Source organism: Haliaeetus albicilla, chromosome 1 (assembly GCF_947461875.1).
Source record: "Haliaeetus albicilla chromosome 1, bHalAlb1.1, whole genome shotgun sequence".
NCBI classification, from domain to species: Eukaryota; Metazoa; Chordata; class Aves; order Accipitriformes; family Accipitridae; genus Haliaeetus; species Haliaeetus albicilla.
In genome coordinates this window covers 41,598,467-41,617,662 of record NC_091483.1, presented here as the reverse complement: position 1 = coordinate 41,617,662, position 19,196 = coordinate 41,598,467, and the positions used below count along the sequence as shown (strand labels likewise).

The following is a 19,196-nucleotide window of genomic DNA, read 5'->3' as shown; positions in this document are numbered from 1 at the left end:
GGAAGCTTCTAGCAGCTTCTCACAGGAGCCACCCTTCAGCCCCTCCCCTGCTACCAAAAAACCCTGCCACACAATGCCAAAACACCTGATTATCCACTAAGTAGTTCAGTGTGTATTCTGAAATGATAAAAATAAGGATGAAGGATGTCTCCAGTATCACTACGTGAGAATATGGTTTTGATCTTTTGTAGATCTCAAGGAATTCAACATTTCTGGTGTTTAAATATCTTAACATCTATAATACTGCTATTCTGTGGGAAGACGCAGTCTTGTTCCTTGTCTTCAACAACACTTTATACCAGTTTGTACAAAAAAAAAAGTTTGTTGTGTTCAAAATTGTAAATACTCATTTGTTTAATGTCTCATAATTTAGATATTGTTTGCGCTCATGTACCTCACTAGTTTTTATTGACGTAACATTATGTGTCTGCTACTTTAAACAGAGAATGTAATAGAGTTATTACAGATATTAAGGGTCAACTTACATCTCTATCTTTAGAAAAATTTGAGTGCAGTGGTTTCTGTGACAGAACATGAATGCTTTCCGTGTCTCCAGTATTTGCCAAGCAAAATCTGCTTCAGATACGTGTATGTGACCATTTCTAGTTAAATATATAGGAAATGCATGGAACTGTCAGATCGTTTCATAGGAATGCAATAGGCATATCCATAAATAATGCTGGATTTTAGTGGAAATTTGTTATATATTTTTGACTGCACAAAGCATATCAATGTCTGTGTTAGATAATAATGGACAAATCATGCTCTGTAGAACTGGTGCTCCAGAGAGTGCTGTCTCTGTAGTCTGGGGCCTATGCTGGAAGGAGAAGTGAAAGACAGGAGGGGTGTGAAGAATGTGCTCATTTTTGCCGTCTAGAATTTACTGATTTTCCTAGGGTGTTTAGGAATAGTGTCAGCTGGGAAGGAAGGGAATTTATATTTATGGAAGGAAGAGAACAGGATTCTGATGCAGTACTTGCTATCTCTTTTAGTACAACTATCTTCTTAATCCTTTAACAAGTCTATATTCTGTCATTGTCTCTAGGCAATAGGTGAACATCCTTTTTCTGTCTTTGCTCTTTAACTAAAACAAAAGATTTTAATCAGAACTTTTTAAAGAATAGCTATAGGTGGGAGGGGGGACTCCGAGATGTTGAGCTCAAAAGAGCTACAATTTTGAAAGCATATTTGGAGCCTTTTCTACAGAGGTCAACTTTTCCTTCAGATTTCAATAGCGTTCTCTTACCATGAACTATCTTTTTTAACACCACATACACATAATTGACTACCATCTGGAAGTTAGGGGCGTTGGTAAAAACATCTGATTACTTTTTTTTTTTTTTTGAAGTCTAAGTCTCTAACCCAGGTTTTCTTTCCTTTTATTTGCCGATTATCTCCCAATTACCTACCCTAAGTCTCTTTCTTTTTTTTTTTCTTTTTTTTCATTTACGTAATTTGGATTTCCTTTATAAATTTTTTTTGTAGCTGTATGTCTCCTAAAGATGTGACTGACCATATAGCAGTTCTGATCAGAAAACTATGATAACAATGTAATGATTTTGACTCAAGCTTTTTTTAATGTTGTTCCTTCTTTGTAAGTTATATTTTAAGTGTTAGAAAAATACGTGCTAATCAGTGCATAACTATGTAAAATACAAGTAGCAATGTAAGAGGTCCTAAGAAAAACCTTCAGTCTACTTTGTGCTGATAACCTTTCTTCAAAAACAATCATACAGGATTGGTATCTCTAATAGGCACTTTTTATACTTCAACATCTCAAATCTTCACCACCCTGCCTCCCCTGGTGATTTACATAGTAATTTGTAACAAATTACTCTTTGAAATGCCTGTATCATTTGCCAACGTAATGGAAAAGAAGGTTGGCATGAGCACTGCATTCAGCTGCTCCTATATTAGGTCCCTTTCACCTCTCAAGCAACTCCAGATAAGTTAAATAATGAGAAAACTCATTTTGGTGTTGCTGTGCAATCTTTGCTTTTCTGTCTCATTAAAATACTTTACTAGCTAACTTCACTCAATCAAAATGAAGCAAATACTATTCCAGGAAATTTCAGTAGCATTACTTAAAACTGTTGGTTGTTGGGTTTTTTAAGTATATAAGGCTGTTTTGTTTAGATTTTCGTTTATTATATAGACATTTAGAATAAAATACTGATTTCTCTGCTTGGCAAGAGTAGGTGGAATGGTACTGAAAATAATGGAACTGTGTGACAACAAGGCAAGAAACTACCTTAAAATGTAAACTTATCTTTTTAATAATACATGTAGGTGGAAAGAGGTAGCAAGCATTTCTATCTTTAAGATATCTACTTGTGTTCCTTCTCTGGTATAAATGAGTAAGTAGCATTTTCTTTTTACATGCACAGATATAGTCTCCTAAATTCTGAAATAATACTGAGTATATATGCTTAGTCATCCTGACAAAAATGATAGATCATACATAATTTTCTAATATAATGTCTTGGGTGCAGATGCTGGGAAAGAATAATAGCTGAATTTATATAATCTCACGTGTTTCTGCCAAATAATATGATGGTCCATCAATAATACAAACATCTTGCCAACACTTAATTTAAAGTTGCTAAAATATATTGTATTTTGATTCCCATATTAACTTTATTAACCTTTGCTTTATTTGTCTCAGATTGATTCAATTATTATTACTTTGTTAAGACAGATTTTTCTTGTATTTGTTAGGAATAGTGCAAAATAATGAAACAAGTCAAAATAATATAGACATACACACACAGAGACTGGCAATAATGTCTTGGTTTCTTTTGACATTTGAAGGAAACATCTCAACAATATATTGACAGCCATAGTTTTCTTCGAGGATGCTTCCGCATGAAAAGGGAAGTTTGAAGGAAATTCAGTGAACTATAATGAAAGCAAATTAGATTCCATGATACAAGTGTTTTCTCTGATTATGTTAATCTTGCACAGCCTGATTGTGTCCCCCAAAGGCCATGGCAAAACATAATCAGGCAGTCTCTAAATTGGAATAATTCTAAAATCTCTAAAAAATGCAAATGTAGTAATCAGAGAAGAGTTACAAGAGTTCTTTGAAAGATCAGGTTTTTAGTAACTCAGATTTGTTTCTGTTGGCCTGTATTTGAAGACCTGTGTTGAAGATTCTCAAATCTAGCTATAAAATATCATTTTTTCAAATGAATTGGGCACTCGTGCATTTTATACATATCATTAAATAAGTCATGTTGCCAAAGAGTTGCTTGCAGCTAAATTTTCAGTGGGTTACATTAACCATTCTCAAACTATTTTCAGGCATGATGACTGTGTATACAGGAAGGTAAGTTTATGTATGCAAACAGGTACATAGGATAGAGTAATTGCGCAGATTGGCTAATTATGTTCCTAGGCATGCAGTTGCATATGCAGTCTAAAAGCATATGCACGATTTGGTGTATGCAAATTAAAGCAATCACAAGTGTTGCTGGTAAATTAAACCCATATATTTAATTTTACCCTTTAGGTGTCAACAATGTCAGATAAGGCGGAGCTTCTGCATTCAGTAATAGTTATTTTATTACTAGACAGATTCCAAAGCCCTTTTCACGAAATTTAGAAGTATAAAATTTGTCAGTGGAAGAGGTTGACTTTTACATGGCATCATATATTTATTGTGGCAACTAACAAGTGCAAGAACATTTTTAGTGATTGCAGTGGAATCGCAAAATTAAATAGCAGAATTTTAGTAACTACAAGTTGCAGTGATGTGGGTTTTCTTCTTGCATATCAAATCAAAAAATAATAAATACAAGGAAGAGGAAAAAGAAAATTGCTTTCTTATAGTAACGTAACTGATTTCTTTGTTTACTATTTGTTTTGCCATCTTAACGTTTTAAAATGTAAAAATATATTGCTTTATTTGCATATCTCAAGTTGTTGTGGTTTAACCCCAGCCAGCAACTAAGCACCACGCAGCTGCTCGCTCACTCCTCCTTCCCCCACCCCATGGGAGGGAGAATCAAACCCAAATAAAACTCACGGGTTGTGATAAGAACAGTTTAATAATTGAAATAAAAAATAAATAATAAAATAATAATAATAATTGTAATGAAAAGGAAGATAACAAAAAGAGAGTGAAATATAACCTAAGAAAGACAAGTGATGTACAATGCAATTGCTCACCACCTACCAACCAGTTAGTTCCTGAGCAGCAATCGCCCCCAGGCCAATGCCCCCAGTTTATATACTAGACATGATGTCACATGGTATGGAATACCCCTTTGGCCAGTTTGGGTCAGCTGCCCTGGCTCTGTCCTGTGCCAACTTTTTGTGCCCCCCCCAGCCTTCTTGCTGGCTGGGCATGAGAAGTTGAAAAATCCTTGACTTAGTCTAAACGCTACTTAGAAACAACTAAAAATGTCAGTGTGTTATCAACATTCTTCTCATACTAAATCCAAAGCTCAACTTTATACCAGCTACTAGGAAGAAAATTAACTATCCCAACTGAAACCAGGACACAAGGAAATGATGACAGGTTATTTATATTGTAGTTAAACAGTACTTCTGTATCTTATTTCATGACATTGTGGACATACACCAATGATCTTAATTCAAGATGATTTATATCACCACAGTAGTTTCTCAGTTATTTCCATGTCAATAGTTTGTGTGTATGCTCATTGCCTAGCTGTAAAAAAAATAAACACACCACCTGATAGCAAAGAAACAGTCAATAGGAACAAATCTGATGCAGTTAAATAATGGTGAAAGGAAATGTTTGAGTACATAAGTAAAAGGCATTATTAATATATTTTATGAAATGCATGTGTCTACCATAACTAGTATTAAAACTGTTTTTATTTGACCTTTCATATTTGTCTGTCATCTCGGTGACTGACAATCAAAAAATAGCTGTTCAGCAGCTCTGATAATACAGAATCTAGTTTCTGCACCATTGTACTAAAGCTTCTGAACAGATGTTCCTTGAAAGCATTTCCATAACCAGGTATCTCTGGATTGATACCTTCAAAGTATCATTATTTATGATTTATTTATCATTATACCAATTCCAAGTTTGGAAAAATGCAGATATTTTTGTTTTGTAGAAACAGAAGTTACATATTATTAGTTATACAGAAACAAAGATTTTTGAGAAAGTGGTCTGCTGAAGGTCTCAGGTGAGTTCTGTGTATAACAGGAAACTTGACTCTCTTCATGCTAAATGAGTACCCTGGGACAACCTGCAGTTAAAAGCCTAACAAAGCAGAGGATAGTTGAGAGGAGGTAATCTACGTGACTACATAAAATATTTTCAATTTTCTTCATACCTCTCCGCTGGTTGTCACAGACTGCAATTTCCATGTCCTGAGCTTCTTCTAGTGTCCACCCCCCTTGTGGTCCTTCCTGAGACACATCATTCTCTTTTCCTTCCTTTGGGTTATTTTACTTATCCGTTTTCCTCTGTTTAAAAGGGCTTCCTCCCCCCACCCCGCCTCTGTCTTTTCATGTCTTTAAACTTCATTGAGGGCATGTACAAGGGTGCACATATGCTAAAACCCTGTAATCACCACTAGTCCTTTCTTTGATGTGTTTTAAGCATTTGTCGTGAATTAGTGGTTTGGGCAGCTTAAAGAATCACCGTCAAGGGTATTAGCAAAAGTGAATTAATAGAAGTTTATAAAAGCACGACTTCACAAAGTTTGATGGCAAGGTTCACTCTATTACTTAATACACAGATGAAGCGTACAAAGGAAAATTAAGTTAGGATCAAACTAGAATGATTTATACAGAGACCAAAGATGCAAAAGGGTAAGGGAGAAACATACAAAGGGAAATTGAGTTAGAATTGAGTTTTCATGATTTGCATGGAGATGGGAGATGCAAAAAGGTAAGGGAGACGCTCCCATTGAGTCACGAGGTTCAGAGAAGACCCCCTTGCTTTCTAAACTCCTGATGGAGCATGGGTGTGGCTGGATCTACTCCTAGTCCCAGACTTGGTCAATGATTTTTGTCTAAAGGGATTATATGTGTGTAGCAGTAGTCTGAGGTTCATTCACAGTTTAAGATGGATCACAAGATTTAGCAGCACTTAATCATTGACTAATTTAACATTTACAAAGTGATAGAATTTGCTATAATCACAACAGTAGTTTAATTATAGATTTGAAAGGGCATTATTTATACTGTACTTGCTATTGGACACGTAGGTCAATTTGCATGCATGCACACAGACTCAAAGATAAGAGATAGATATATAAATAAACAAAAGGTATACCTGTTAAAATTCCCCTCGAGTTCAGTGAAATATTCATGTCAAATGTCTCGGCATTTCTCAACGGGCAAAGGGTTGAGCCTCAAGGAGTGAAGGGTTTCAGCCCAGATCTCATTGTCAGCTTTCGGCAACAGTCCTCTGATTTTCGTAAACTGGGAGGTTTGCGAGCTCTGTGAGGCATGCACTCAGAGGGAGATACTGGTCGCAGCCTGCTGCGGTCCAGGAGATCTCAAAGGGCATCACTTGGGACTGCTGTTTATAGGTTCGCAAGATGATTGTCTTTGGTCAGTGTAATTTCATTCCAGCCACAATTCTTGTCAGGTCAGACACCTTCAAAGCTGGGCCATGATCCAGGCAGCAGGAGTTTCAGGTACAGTTAGGGAGTGCCTGACTGTTCTGACTGACTGTACCGTAGCCAGGATAAGGAAGCACCAGGTTGTCCCAACTCGCTGCACAAGAACACAAGGTTGGCTGGTCCTGACATCGCAATATGGCCCAGGGTGGGAGGGCTGCACCACCACAGCATTTACACCCAACAGCCCCTGTGTGTCTTAAAAATCCTGCTTCCAGTTTCTGTTATTTGCTGGTATTGATGTTGTTCTCCCTGTTGATGTCTGGAACTTTTTTAATTGATGAATGCAGCGTTTTAAACTTACTGTATTTCAGATAAACAGAAATTGCATCAGGCTGATAGTTGGGACTCTGGTCCTGTCAGTAACCTCAGGCTGCTGGGGCGCTTCTGGAAAACTGTGAGCTGTAAAAGTAACAAGAAGTAAGAGAAAGATGCAGCCATCTAAATGATCTAATTACACTGGAGCTCATGTGGATGATTGGAAAACTCTAAGTCAAGTGAGAGGAGCAGCAATAGTCAGGTTATTACTATATTTTATACATAAGCAAAGATTCAACTTTGTTCAGTTCAACAGTTCAACTATGCTTTTCTTTAATAGAAATGAAATGGTTTATAGTCTTCAAATGATGCAACTCAGCAGAAAGGATTGTTATTTATTATTAATTAGGGTGGTACATTTGAATTGTTACCTTTTTTTTATACTTCCTGATGGACCTAAAAACTTCCTGTACAGATATTTTACCACTCATTATGCTACATGTAATTGAAGCTATTACTGGCTTTTTCAGCAATAACTGATAATTTCTCTGTACAACTTTTCAGGTTCCTGTTTACACTGTAAAAATACGTGTACTTCAAAATTTCACCACACAACATAATCTGAACGTAAACTTCTATAGATTATATGATTATTTTTTTTCTTTTTAAAGACCATAGTTACAGCTAAAATAATGAACAGCATAAAAAAATGAGCATAGCAGAGAAATGGGGTTTTGGTTTTGATCATCATCAGTTTGCTGTTAGGTGTGTGCTTTTAGCCTTTTACTCGGCACATCATAAAACCAGAGGATGAGGATTTTATTTTCTCTAATTTCCTTTCTTTTTATTACTCCAGACAAGTTCTTCTCAAACAGTGATCATGACTAATTAGCAAAATAGTTCTGTATTATCTGTAGGTGAATCAAGTGGAAAGACTTCTCCATTAAAGAAGATTTAAGGTTTTTTATAAGATAAGTTTGAATATTTACTACTTGAGTGTGTCCTGATAAGTCATTGCTGTATTCTAAACATAATAATTTTTAGATTCCTCATTAAGATTCCAAGCAGAAAACACAATATAAAAATCATGCATTATTGTTCTATTTTCTTATTTATATGGAAGTCATTAATATATAAAGCATATTGTAGGTCAGTCTATGAATCAGGCAACTCTCATAGAACAGCTGTTTCAGGATACAATGGCTGCTAAATGCTTTCATTGTTGCAAAAAGCAATTGAAAAAATTCATGAATAAAAATTAATTCAAAGCGGCAGAGAGAAAACATCTTTGAGGATGGCCATATGCCACAAATTACTGAAGGCTAGCAGAGTATTCTGAGGAAGCATCAGTAACTTATTTTCGACTTTTAGTCTGACCCAGTGTAGCTTTTTTCTGTGTTAAAATGATCCACCTAGCTATATCTATCTGTTTCTATAAGCATACATGTATGCGCTTATGCAGATCAATTCTGTGCTCCGGTGGATTACCTTTTTTTTTTCCTTTGAACTTTACATTGGGTGCTAGAGTCTGAATTTTATGAAGTGTAAGCTGCGAAAGGCAGTGGTCAAAGTGGAGCAAACAGTACTCTGAAGGACCACCCACCTATTTCTATAGAAGTATTAATGATATAATTTTCTAATATTTAAATGTTACCTCCTTAAACACCAGTATTAATACAATAGCTCCATTCATACTATTTAATAACAAGAACAAAAAGTAAATACCACACAAGTCAGACGTCTTTCACTGATTAATAAGTGTAAGAGTCACCAAAGCATCATCTTAATCATCTTTTTCTACTAAGGTGTTTTAGAAAGATAAATATAATACACAGGTATCAAGTATCACTACAGTGAGTAATGTACAAAGGTGAGCGAGTATATACCAATGACTGTGGAAGCTCTTTACTTAGAAGAGAACTTCTTGGCTGAAATCATGTATGGCTTACTGTTTGTAAAGGCTCATTAAAATACCCTGAATATGTTCATTTTTACTACTGCTTATCAGAATTGCATACTTTTTGTTTACTTTCAGTATGAAAGAGGCTGGTTTAGGCCATAAACAGTGGAGGGGTGGTCCCATTTCATCAAACTGCAAGCAGTGTCCAGTAGTTTATACCAGTCCTGTTTGTGGATCAGATGGTCACACATATTCTTCTCAGGTAAGAATTAAATAAAGAACTAAATTATTTTTTCATTGTTCAGTCAATTCCAGCTCTTGGAAAATAAAATACTGTATTGCAACACAAATCAACATTTATTTGTTTTGTCTAAAATATATGTTACAGACTGCAACCTGCAGCAATTCTAGTGTATTGTAAGACAAAAAATCAAAATGGTAGCAAATCCTAAGCAGCATGAAACAGTAGTATCCCCAGCAGCATAGCGTAAGAGTGCTCCACAATATAATGGAGCTCCAAGTTAAGTCTGTCTGTGACAGACACCAAGGCAGGGTTTTGAGTAAGGAAAAACGTGTTGCGTGTCCCCAGTTTGGGGTTGGATAAACATGTTAAGTCAGATTTTCCAGTTGACCATTGAGGGGATGCTTCACATTCCAAGCACCTAGGCATAGATGTAACATACCCAGATAAAAAAATATAATAATGTAAATAATTGTTGCATATCTTTCCTTCTTGCAACAGTATTTTATGTATTTTAAGACCATAACCAAATCTTCCTTCTGTATTCCTGAACCCTCCTGTCTTTTCTGTCATTCTTATTTGGAGACAGAATAGTAATTAAAAAATGTAACTGTCAGTTTACCCAGTCATTTTTGAAGAAAAGATTTTGTGCTGGTCATGCTGAAGTCCAGAAAGCATGGGACTGCTTTAGTACAGAGCTCAGGTGAAACTTGTGAGATGGAGGGACTTCATAATGCTGAAAACAAATCAATTTGTTTAGCATCCTCTCTTAAAATTGGTTTATGGCTATTGGATTGAACACTAAGTATACTTTCCAAGGACATTTTCTTCTTGATAAAATAAAAACATCAGACTATAACTAGTGTTTCCTCAACCTTGACAATTCTAATGCTTTTATTTTAAATCTTACATTAGAAAATGTTTTTCTTACTAACTGAATATTTAGTTATAGGGAACTGGTCAAGAATTCATTGCTTATTTCCTATTTTATCATATAGGAATGTTGTATTCTAAGTAGTCCCATAGGCAGAAGTGACCGTTGTGGCCTCTCATGGTCTGGTCTGAAGTAGATGTACAGAAGTCTATAAATAATGATGATATGCAGGTATTTTTACAGCAGTTCATGTGTTAAAGGTAAGGGTGTGCTTATCAAACAGAATGACGTGAAATGAGTGGATTAAATAGGTACACTCTGCTTCCATTCCAGTGCGTTATCAGAGTTGCAGTCAGTGCAATAGTACATACTATCCAACCTCTGCATCCCTTACATGCATATAATGCAGAAGTAATGTAGCATGAGAGAGCTTTTGAAGGGTTTTCCTTTTGTCTTACACTACCTCATAACGGTAGATTTCAAATCTAAGTTTATGGCAGCAAAATGCTAAAAAGAGTTAATGACCACAGAAGATAATGTATTAGCCTATAAATATTAATTTTTATTTCTTTTCAATGATGTTATGATTTCATATTCTATGGTGCAGTTGCATCAAAATAGAGGTCATTGCAAGGTTATTTCAGGAGCAGTCATTTTAAAAATTGACATGAAGACAAATATTTGTGTTGCTTTACTCCAGGCAAAGTTTAGTTTCATTGTGTCATCAAGCTCCAGTAGGAGTTTATATAGCAATTTTCTTGTATTTAGAATGCATTTGTCAATGACTGTGGTAAACTGTAGAATACATTTTCTGAAAATAAGTCAGTAAATAGTAATGGTATTGTAGAACACAGCCAGGCAGCTGGCAGTTATCAGATGGACACTACTTTGGGCTGTATGCCCTCCCTTTTCAGGCCAAGCCCATGCAAATGTTTGTATTAAGTTATGTAACTCTAGATATTTCACACATGTTTTTTGCTTTGGGGAAAAAAAATTATATAATGGGTAGACAAGGTAGAAAGAAAGGTTAACTTCTAAATTGAGCTTATCCAGAGTCAGGTAAGGATGTTTTGTTTCCCATTCATTTTAGCAGGCTAGGTTAGGTTCACTGTGTTCTCAGCCCACAATTTGTCCCATGCAGTCAGTGTAAAGTAGAAGTAGCAAGTGTCAGATATTCTTTATTAGCATTACAACAATGTTGAAATAAAAATACTATGTGCTGAAATGTTGAGTAATCAAAGTGAATGTTAATTATTATGTGAGAAGAAATTCAGTATAAAGAGATCCTACAGTTTCCTTACCAGAGTGGTGTTACAAACAATTTTTAGTTAATAGCCTTTAAATAATACTGCATGCGTTTTACGCTTCATTAGTCTAGTTTTACCTTCTGCATTTCTCTAAACTTTGGCACTTGAAAGTGCATTATTCATTTTAACTCTAGGAATTCTCAAGCAGTGCTGTAGCATAGGGCTAGTAAGGTGAATTTTTTATGAAATATTTTTTTCTCCTATGAAAACTTCATGTGATTGATGACATCCCTATAGGTATAAATAGCAATACAAATAATGTTTTGCAAAAATAATGGGTCTAAACTAGCTTCTCAGACTGAGATGAAAAAGTTATAGAAAATCAGTCAGAAAAGAGGCTATGAATTCTTGATATATTTTACAGATAGATAGGTGTGTAGATTTAGATTTTTTTAATATTCAAATACTTCTTCAGTCTCCCAGATTATGATTCCTTTCTCATTAGAAGGGTGAAAGAGAGCCACTGGATAAAATCACACTGTGTCTAGTGGGGGGATTTTGATACTGGTTGCTTACTCTGTGCAAATTTTGTTTATAATTTTACATGAACTAAATTCCTAGATTTTTATTCTCAGGATATCCCATATTTAACATTGTTCTTTTTAAACTCATTGCTGCCTTTATTCATCTCAGGTCTTTTTAAGAATTTTACTTAATAACCTGTATCTCTTAGCAGTGTGTTTGTTATAAGACAGCTTGTTTGGAGGAAGCATAAAAAATAAGTATCAACATTTTTAATCTTTGATGTTATTTTAAACATTGTCCTATTATAAAAGTTAAATTGATTTAAACTTATTTATTAGCTTATTGTGAGTTTTCAGGTCACATGCCTGAGCTGTTGACAGTTCTTTCTACTTAAAAGATTGCTAGAAATAGATTTACTATTACAAAATAGGTATCTATTTTGTAATAGTAAATGAAAGTAATTTTCACAGACCTGGTTCAATGTATGTCAGTTCTACTTTTTAAATTGGGCTAATCCACTTGCCTTTCGGTTTTTATCTGCATTGTTACTAAGCAATCTGCTGTAGACTTAACTATCAGTTGAAACATTGCCAAAAATAGTAAGGTTAAATCATCGCCTGCCATCTTTGGTAATAAAATAATGCAATCTCTCTGAAATAAATTATTTGACAGCATGCTGGTCCATATTTTTGCAGCTGGAAAAAGCAGCTTCTTCCAAGTGCTTTGCCAGTACCAATTTGTTTTTCTACTAAAACCAACAAACCATGACCAGCCCTCCTTCCACCCCATCCTCTCCCCTCCCCGCAAAAAAACGCAAACAAAAAACCTGTAATCTCATTTCTTGAATGGGACTGATCAGTAGTCAGTGAGATAAAATGTATCTTGCTTGATTGATCCATGGAGTATGCTTTATGAGGATAAACTGATCTTTACAGAAATACTGGAAACTCCTTGTTTATTGTTTAAATGCTTTAAAAAGGCTAATAATAAAAAATCAGGAAATGAGATTGTCTGGTTTTCCAGCTTCCGCCATCAATGGGTTTTGCCAGTAATGCTTGTAATTTTATCTGGAACCTTTAAATTGACAGGATGTGGTGTTCAAAAAAAGGCAGAGAAACATCAGAAGGGTGACTCACTTCACTTAATCCAGTTTTCCAAATAGGCTGATGTACTAAAAATTCCAAATTATATATAACTGATCTCTTTTTATCAACTGCATTCAAAATAAATAGCTGCTAAAGCTGTAGAGAATGGAGATGGTAGCTTAGATGACTTTATGGAACCTTCAATATTTTGAAATTCTGAGCAGCTCAGTATTTCTTAGACTAGGATGGCATATTTATACTAGCAAGAATTGAATTTCTCCTTTTTCATTTGCAGAATGCTATGTTTGTTTTATATCAAATTATGTATTGGATTTACATTAAAATATACATAAACTTTAATACTTCAATAAAAAATTAAAAATGCTACTTTATGGATTGGAAAATATTTTCTTAAGCCTCCATCTGTCTAATAACTTTACATTGTTTCTTAAAAAAGTATAAAGTTTTCTCTAGAATAGAAACAATGTAGGCTGGAAGGACAAACTAATAAAAGAATAGGACAAATAGGGGAAAGTGAAACAAGTGTCAGTGTTTATTAAATAACTCTCATATCACAGCAGCAGTATACTGATACGAAATAATAAATTTAGAAAGAAGTCAGATTCAGAACCTATTCATGAAAATCTAAATTTATATGTTAACTGTCAAACAGGACAGCCAGTAAAACAAGAAAAATCAAATTGCTTAAAGTGAAGTTGAGAAGATAGTTAAAGATTCAGATTTCTTAAACTGTTAGGTTGTATTAGAGACACACATACTTATGTGGAGAACAGCCTTTCTCTGAATGGTAGCTTTAACCAGCAGAAGTTAATCTTCTGAAAATAGTATTGAAAATTTTGTTACTAGGATTACAGCTAAAATAATCAAGAATCATTTTGGCACATGAATTCTTTTCTGGGAGAGTGTATCCAAATCATATGCAGGCAGAAATGTACAGGAGCTGCCACTAGCATAGTTATGCTTGTGGAGTGGTGGTGGGGAGCAGAAAACAGTTCTGAAAAGAAACCAATATAAAGATGGGTCTGGAGCATTAAGGACAATAAATAATGTTCTTAAGTTTGCGTAGCTGTTTGAAACATTAAGGCACATGAGAAAACAGTGGAGAGGATAGTGATGAGCTGTGCTGATTGCAAGAAGGGGATCAAAAAAGAAGATTGTCTCAGATTTACCAAGCGGAAGCTCATTAGTGAGCGTGGTTTCAGTAGAGTGGAGGATAAAGAGGGTGGTAATCAAAGAGGTAGTTAGGTGGGATAAGAGGTTTTTTATGATCTTGGAAGGCTTTTATTTGGGCATTTGGTGGGGTTTTTTTGAAACAAATGGGAAAGAACCTTTTTATAAAGGAAGAGAGAGAGCGGTTAAAGACAGTGGGCATGAAACAAGATACTGTCAACCTAGGGAACAAATTTTGAGAGTCAGTAGCAGACAATCTATGATAAGAATGGGATTAAAGAAGATGAGATTGAAAGTGGTAAATGGCAAACAAGAAAACTGTCTCAGGTCTTGGCCTAGTCAAAACATTCAAATATTACAGTAATAATTCTCTGAAAGAAGACCCCAAAGAGTGTGCCATTGTAGGAGATGGTATGGAAAATGCAGGTAAGCACTTATTAGAAAGGAAGAAGTTTAGTGGTGTGTGGTGTAGTTCTGTTCTCGTGTCTCTGACAGCCTTATATCCCACCCCAGGCATGTCATTCCCTTCTCCTTGGAACATTCCTTCCTATGTCCCAGGGGCAAGGGAGAGCCATGGCCACCTAAATTGTCCTTGCACTAAAGATATGTGAGGAAATGGAAGAAAATGTAACAATAAAGATGTTTCTCGTTTGGCTGTAGATATATGAATGGGATGATTATACTTTTTTTTAGAAAGCAGTTTCTCTCTTTCTATCACCAGTATGCCATAGAAGTCAGTAAGTTTAGGTCCTTAAAAGGGATCATTTTCCTAAATTTATCCTGTAGGGTAAAATATGTAGCTACACAATGGTACCTTAAAAAAAGAAAAAAAAAAAAAAAAGCCAAAAATCTAACTTAAATGCCTGCCACCTTTTCTTCCTCTGTTATTTTCTCTTAATTCCAATGCACAGTTTGTTTTTATATGCATATCTAAACCTGACTTCACTTCCTAGTGCACTGAACTGTGGGACTGGGACCTTGGGGTTTTTTTTCCTTGAATATGTCTCCTTGTCTCCTCTTAGTCATAGTGGAATTTAAATATACGCTTATCAAGTAGCAGTGAACCCATGGATCATTTTGTTGCTTTAAAACAGATCCTCTTCCATGTACCATGTGTTATGGAGAGTTATAATAAATGTAGATTGGTTCTAATTTCTTTCCCTTTTCCTGTATATTTAATTTTCTTCAAAATTAATTCTGTTTTTCCTTTTAAGAAGGGTTTTGGAACAACATAGATGTAGCAGGCACAAAAGAAGATGTACTTAACATTACTTAGCCATTTTGGTTTTCTTTAGCAATTAACAGAACAGTAAGCATTTTAAAAGCTACAGAACTGCAAATGAAGTGAAAATTACTAAAAAAAAAAAAAATTCAAATTAAAATTTTTTTAGAACTTACAATTAAATTTAGTAATCAAACAGAACAAAGTGTTTAGCTTCTAAAAAGATATTCTTACATGCTATTGATGTAGGTCACACTTGCACTTAGCAAGAAACTGAAATACTGTGAAGTTTCAAGTAGTAACATCAGACACAGTAACAGAAATGTACACCAACAGTGCTATAAACTAGTTATGCTGACCCAGAGAGAAAGAAAAGCTTCAGTCCTAGTAATTTCACAGATGTCAGTAAGGTAAAATATCTGTAACATTAAAGAATCATCTTTGAAGTCTCACTCTTTTTTTTTTTTTTTTTTTAATTTGTAATTTTGAAAAGCTCACAATGAAGTACTGTAAACATGAACCAATTACTATGTAGATATTTCACTGAAAACAAACTCACATGTATCAGAATTGTTTGAATATTCCTTCAAGTTTTCAGTATTTCTGATGCTCTAATTCCAATATACTGGTTTTATATACTTAAGAGTCTCTGCTTAGAATACATCTGTAATATAGAATTTTAAAATTATTTTGAAAGGGGGTTGATGTTTGTGTAGTCTTCTGTTAAATGCGTACTAATCTTATTTCATGGTCTTTAATAAGAGACATTTAGCATTCAACATTGTGATACTAAACAAATACACGTTGTCATAGCTCAGGCATATTAAGATTATGGCTGTAAAAGAATACAGTTCTTCAGTTAAACCACAGAAAACTGTCTGGGATTCAGGTTTTCTAATGGCATACCTGGTAACCACATTCACTTCCCTCCCCAAATCATGTCCTTTAAAATATCCAAAGCCACGTATGGAAACATCCAGAAGTTTCTGGGTTGTGTGAATTTCACAACACTGGGTCTTGCTGTGAAGTTCCTGATCACTTCAGGACTCTTTGAACCATTAATATACACCTGCCACTGTCCCTCTTGGAAGAAAAAAACACAAAACCAACCAAAGATGAAACCTTGAAGAAATTGATATTCAGAAATGTTCAAAATGTTTTAGCCAGCTCTCAAACAAAATCCTTAAGGTTTTCTTGAGAATATGGAGTCCTTCAGAAAACCTGTCTTATGTCTGCCTTTGTCAGTTTTCTTCAGGGCTGTGGTTGTGATCTATCCCAACTTCAGTAATTTCTAGCAAAGAGAACTGTCCAACCTGTTTGTTTACATGTCCAATGATTTTTAAGCATCTGCTTTCTGCTAAATTTACAAGCAGCAAATAATAATAGACCTTTCTTCCACAAGTTAAGACATTGCTGCTTGCTCTGCTTCCTTGTTTTTGTACATTAATCTTGAGATCAAATGAAACCAAATATTTCTTAACAAACAGGTGCACTCTTGGATGAGATCTTGAGTAAACAAGAAAAAAAGTATGAAAGTAAAATCACTGAAGTCCCCAAAGAACAGATCTGGACATTGATGAGAACCGAGAGACAGACAGGGATCTGAAAAATATGACTGAGTATCAGAGGTAGCTCCTCTGCATCATAGCAAAGTTTCAGAAAAAAAATGGAGCATTGTAGGCCACCGTGGACTTACTGGAAGAGAAAAATAAGAGTTTGTGTAGCAAAATTTGCTGCTCTAGCTCTTAATTCAGAAAGACATATGAAGACTTGGCTTTGTGTTGTGCTGATTTTAATCCATATGTGTTTGACATAGAACAGGGAAATCTTTTGTGTGTTTTAGAGATCAAATACTAACAGCAAAAAGTAGAAAGATTTAGGCACAGTTCTGTGTGTCTCTACACAAGACATATCTCTGTAAGTTCAAGAAGAGATACATGTAATCTAAGGAAAAACATCCATGCTTTGGAATATTAACCTCCACTTGCACAACAGCATGTTTCTTCCCTGACAGGGTGAAAACCATTATGAACGTGGAATTTCATAAACATTTCCTTCACTGATAGCGCATGTAGCCTTCTATTTTGGACTGTTTAATAAATAAAATCTAGTACTTGGAGTTCAAATGAATTTCAGCATACATTTCTAGGTGGGCGAAAAAAGAGTAGAGAGCTGTAGAGGCAATGGTAAGAAAACTGAGAGTGCCTAGGTGTGTCTAACTTCTGATCCAAACAGTGATTCTGTAGTGCGCTGATGAAGGTTTCACCTAAATGTAAGTAACCATACTGAATTTCTTTTTTTTGCTTTCTCTTTTTTTCTTTTTTTTTTTTTTAACAATTGACATAGTATAGTTTAAGTGTCTTATAAACTTGGATGGGATAACCCAGCATGGACTAGCTAGGTCTGTGCACATTACTTTTATTACTTTCATTATTTTTCCTGTAATTGAAGACTAATGAGCATGCCCTTTAGATGCTATTTTAGCTCACATATAACTTTATAAATATTTCAACTTAGATTTAATTAGATAAATTGAAATTGTTTAATTAGTAATGCAATCAGCCAGCATGGCTTAGGAAGCCATACCACATTAAAAATACAGTGATAGTGCATGTTAATAAGCAATAAGCACATTCTTTTAACAAAAAATTCCATGCTTTTAGAAGCCATTTGTGTGTTATTATAAAGCTTTATAGCTTTGCTATTACTTTTATTTTAGCATTGCCATTACTCAGAAATTTGCATGTCAGCTGAAAAATCAGTGAATATCTTTCTTGGCTGATTTTGAACCAAAAATATGCAGCTGTTTTTAAGATGGTTTAGGAGAATTAAATGGTTTTGCTCACATTTTAAATTTTTCTTTGAATATTAATTTTCAAATCTGAAGTGGGAACTCGAAAAATGTAAAGTTAGTTTTGTCTGAGCAATATTCCTTTTTCTATCTCAATAAATTTTCTTGAAATTGCAAAACTGTGAATGCCAGCAATGAGGTACACCAAGGATCTCATGTACATACAGCGCTGAGTGACATTCTGTGCATCTGTAGCTTGGGTCTGCTAAAAGTGATGAAGTTTGAAACAAGGAGCCTGGTGAAATGCTGAAAGTTGGACTATATGGGCAAGAGTTCTGAATAAGGGTCAGAATTTATGTACTTAAGTATATGCATGTGTATGTCAGAAAGAGAATTTTTTTTATATTAAGCATGCTTACAAGAAGCTGTTAGTGTATTTTCAAACTGCATCAGTGTATGTAATTTTGGAATAAGCTAAGATCAGAAGGAATAATGTAGGTAGGAGTAATATGGTTATATATTTTTAACCCTTTTGTTAATCAGTTTTTTTAAAACACTCTCAAAATATTTTTTTTATATTTTTATATTTGAAATATCTTGTTTTTTACAGAATTTATTGTCTTCAAAGAAAATTGAAATATTAATTTGGATATGAGGTAATATATTACTTTTTTTACACAAAAAATGATTAGAAGCATTATTATTAATACTTTTGAATTTACTGGAAATAGTATGTTTCAAGTAGGGATATCACAGGGTTTTGTCATTTAGCATTAATTAAAGCTTTACGTTCTCATTTGTTGGTATAAAATATTAGTCTACCTGTTTGCAAAATGTGTAGAATAAGATGGTTAGGTATATATTTGCCAAACTGAGTAGGTGCCTAAAAATTCAGAGGGCTGACTTAAAAAGCAGATAGGTCCTTAGAAGGATTTTCAGAAGCTCCTAAGCATCCTGTATCTCTAAAAGCCTCCAAGCAAAGAAAGGTAGGTGCCTAATTTGAATAATCCCAGTAGGCATCTATCTGCATGTTTCTGTGACTTAATATGTTTTCTAGGGTGTCCAAAAAAGATTTAATAGCTAGTTGACCTGATTTCAGGCTTTTCTTTTTATGCCATTGCACTGCAGAGCACTGAAGAAAACAGACAAGAGCTATAGAGGTGAACAGGAAGAAAACTGCATACAGATTATCATTTTGTCATGTAAATTGCTTTCCCTAGTTCATAGCTTTATAAACAACATATCATCAGT

The 19,196-nt window shown here is 34.6% G+C and overlaps 1 protein-coding gene across 1 annotated transcript in view; it reads left to right on the top strand.

The window, feature by feature from the left end:
• Window positions 1-19,196, top strand: part of SPOCK3 (SPARC (osteonectin), cwcv and kazal like domains proteoglycan 3) — a 221,082-nt gene that overhangs the window by 131,055 nt on the left and 70,831 nt on the right. Inside the window, exon 5 of the mRNA XM_069786532.1 lies at window positions 8,905-9,031. Within this exon, the coding sequence (XP_069642633.1) occupies window positions 8,905-9,031 (127 nt within the window). The remainder of the gene's footprint in view (window positions 1-8,904; window positions 9,032-19,196) is intronic.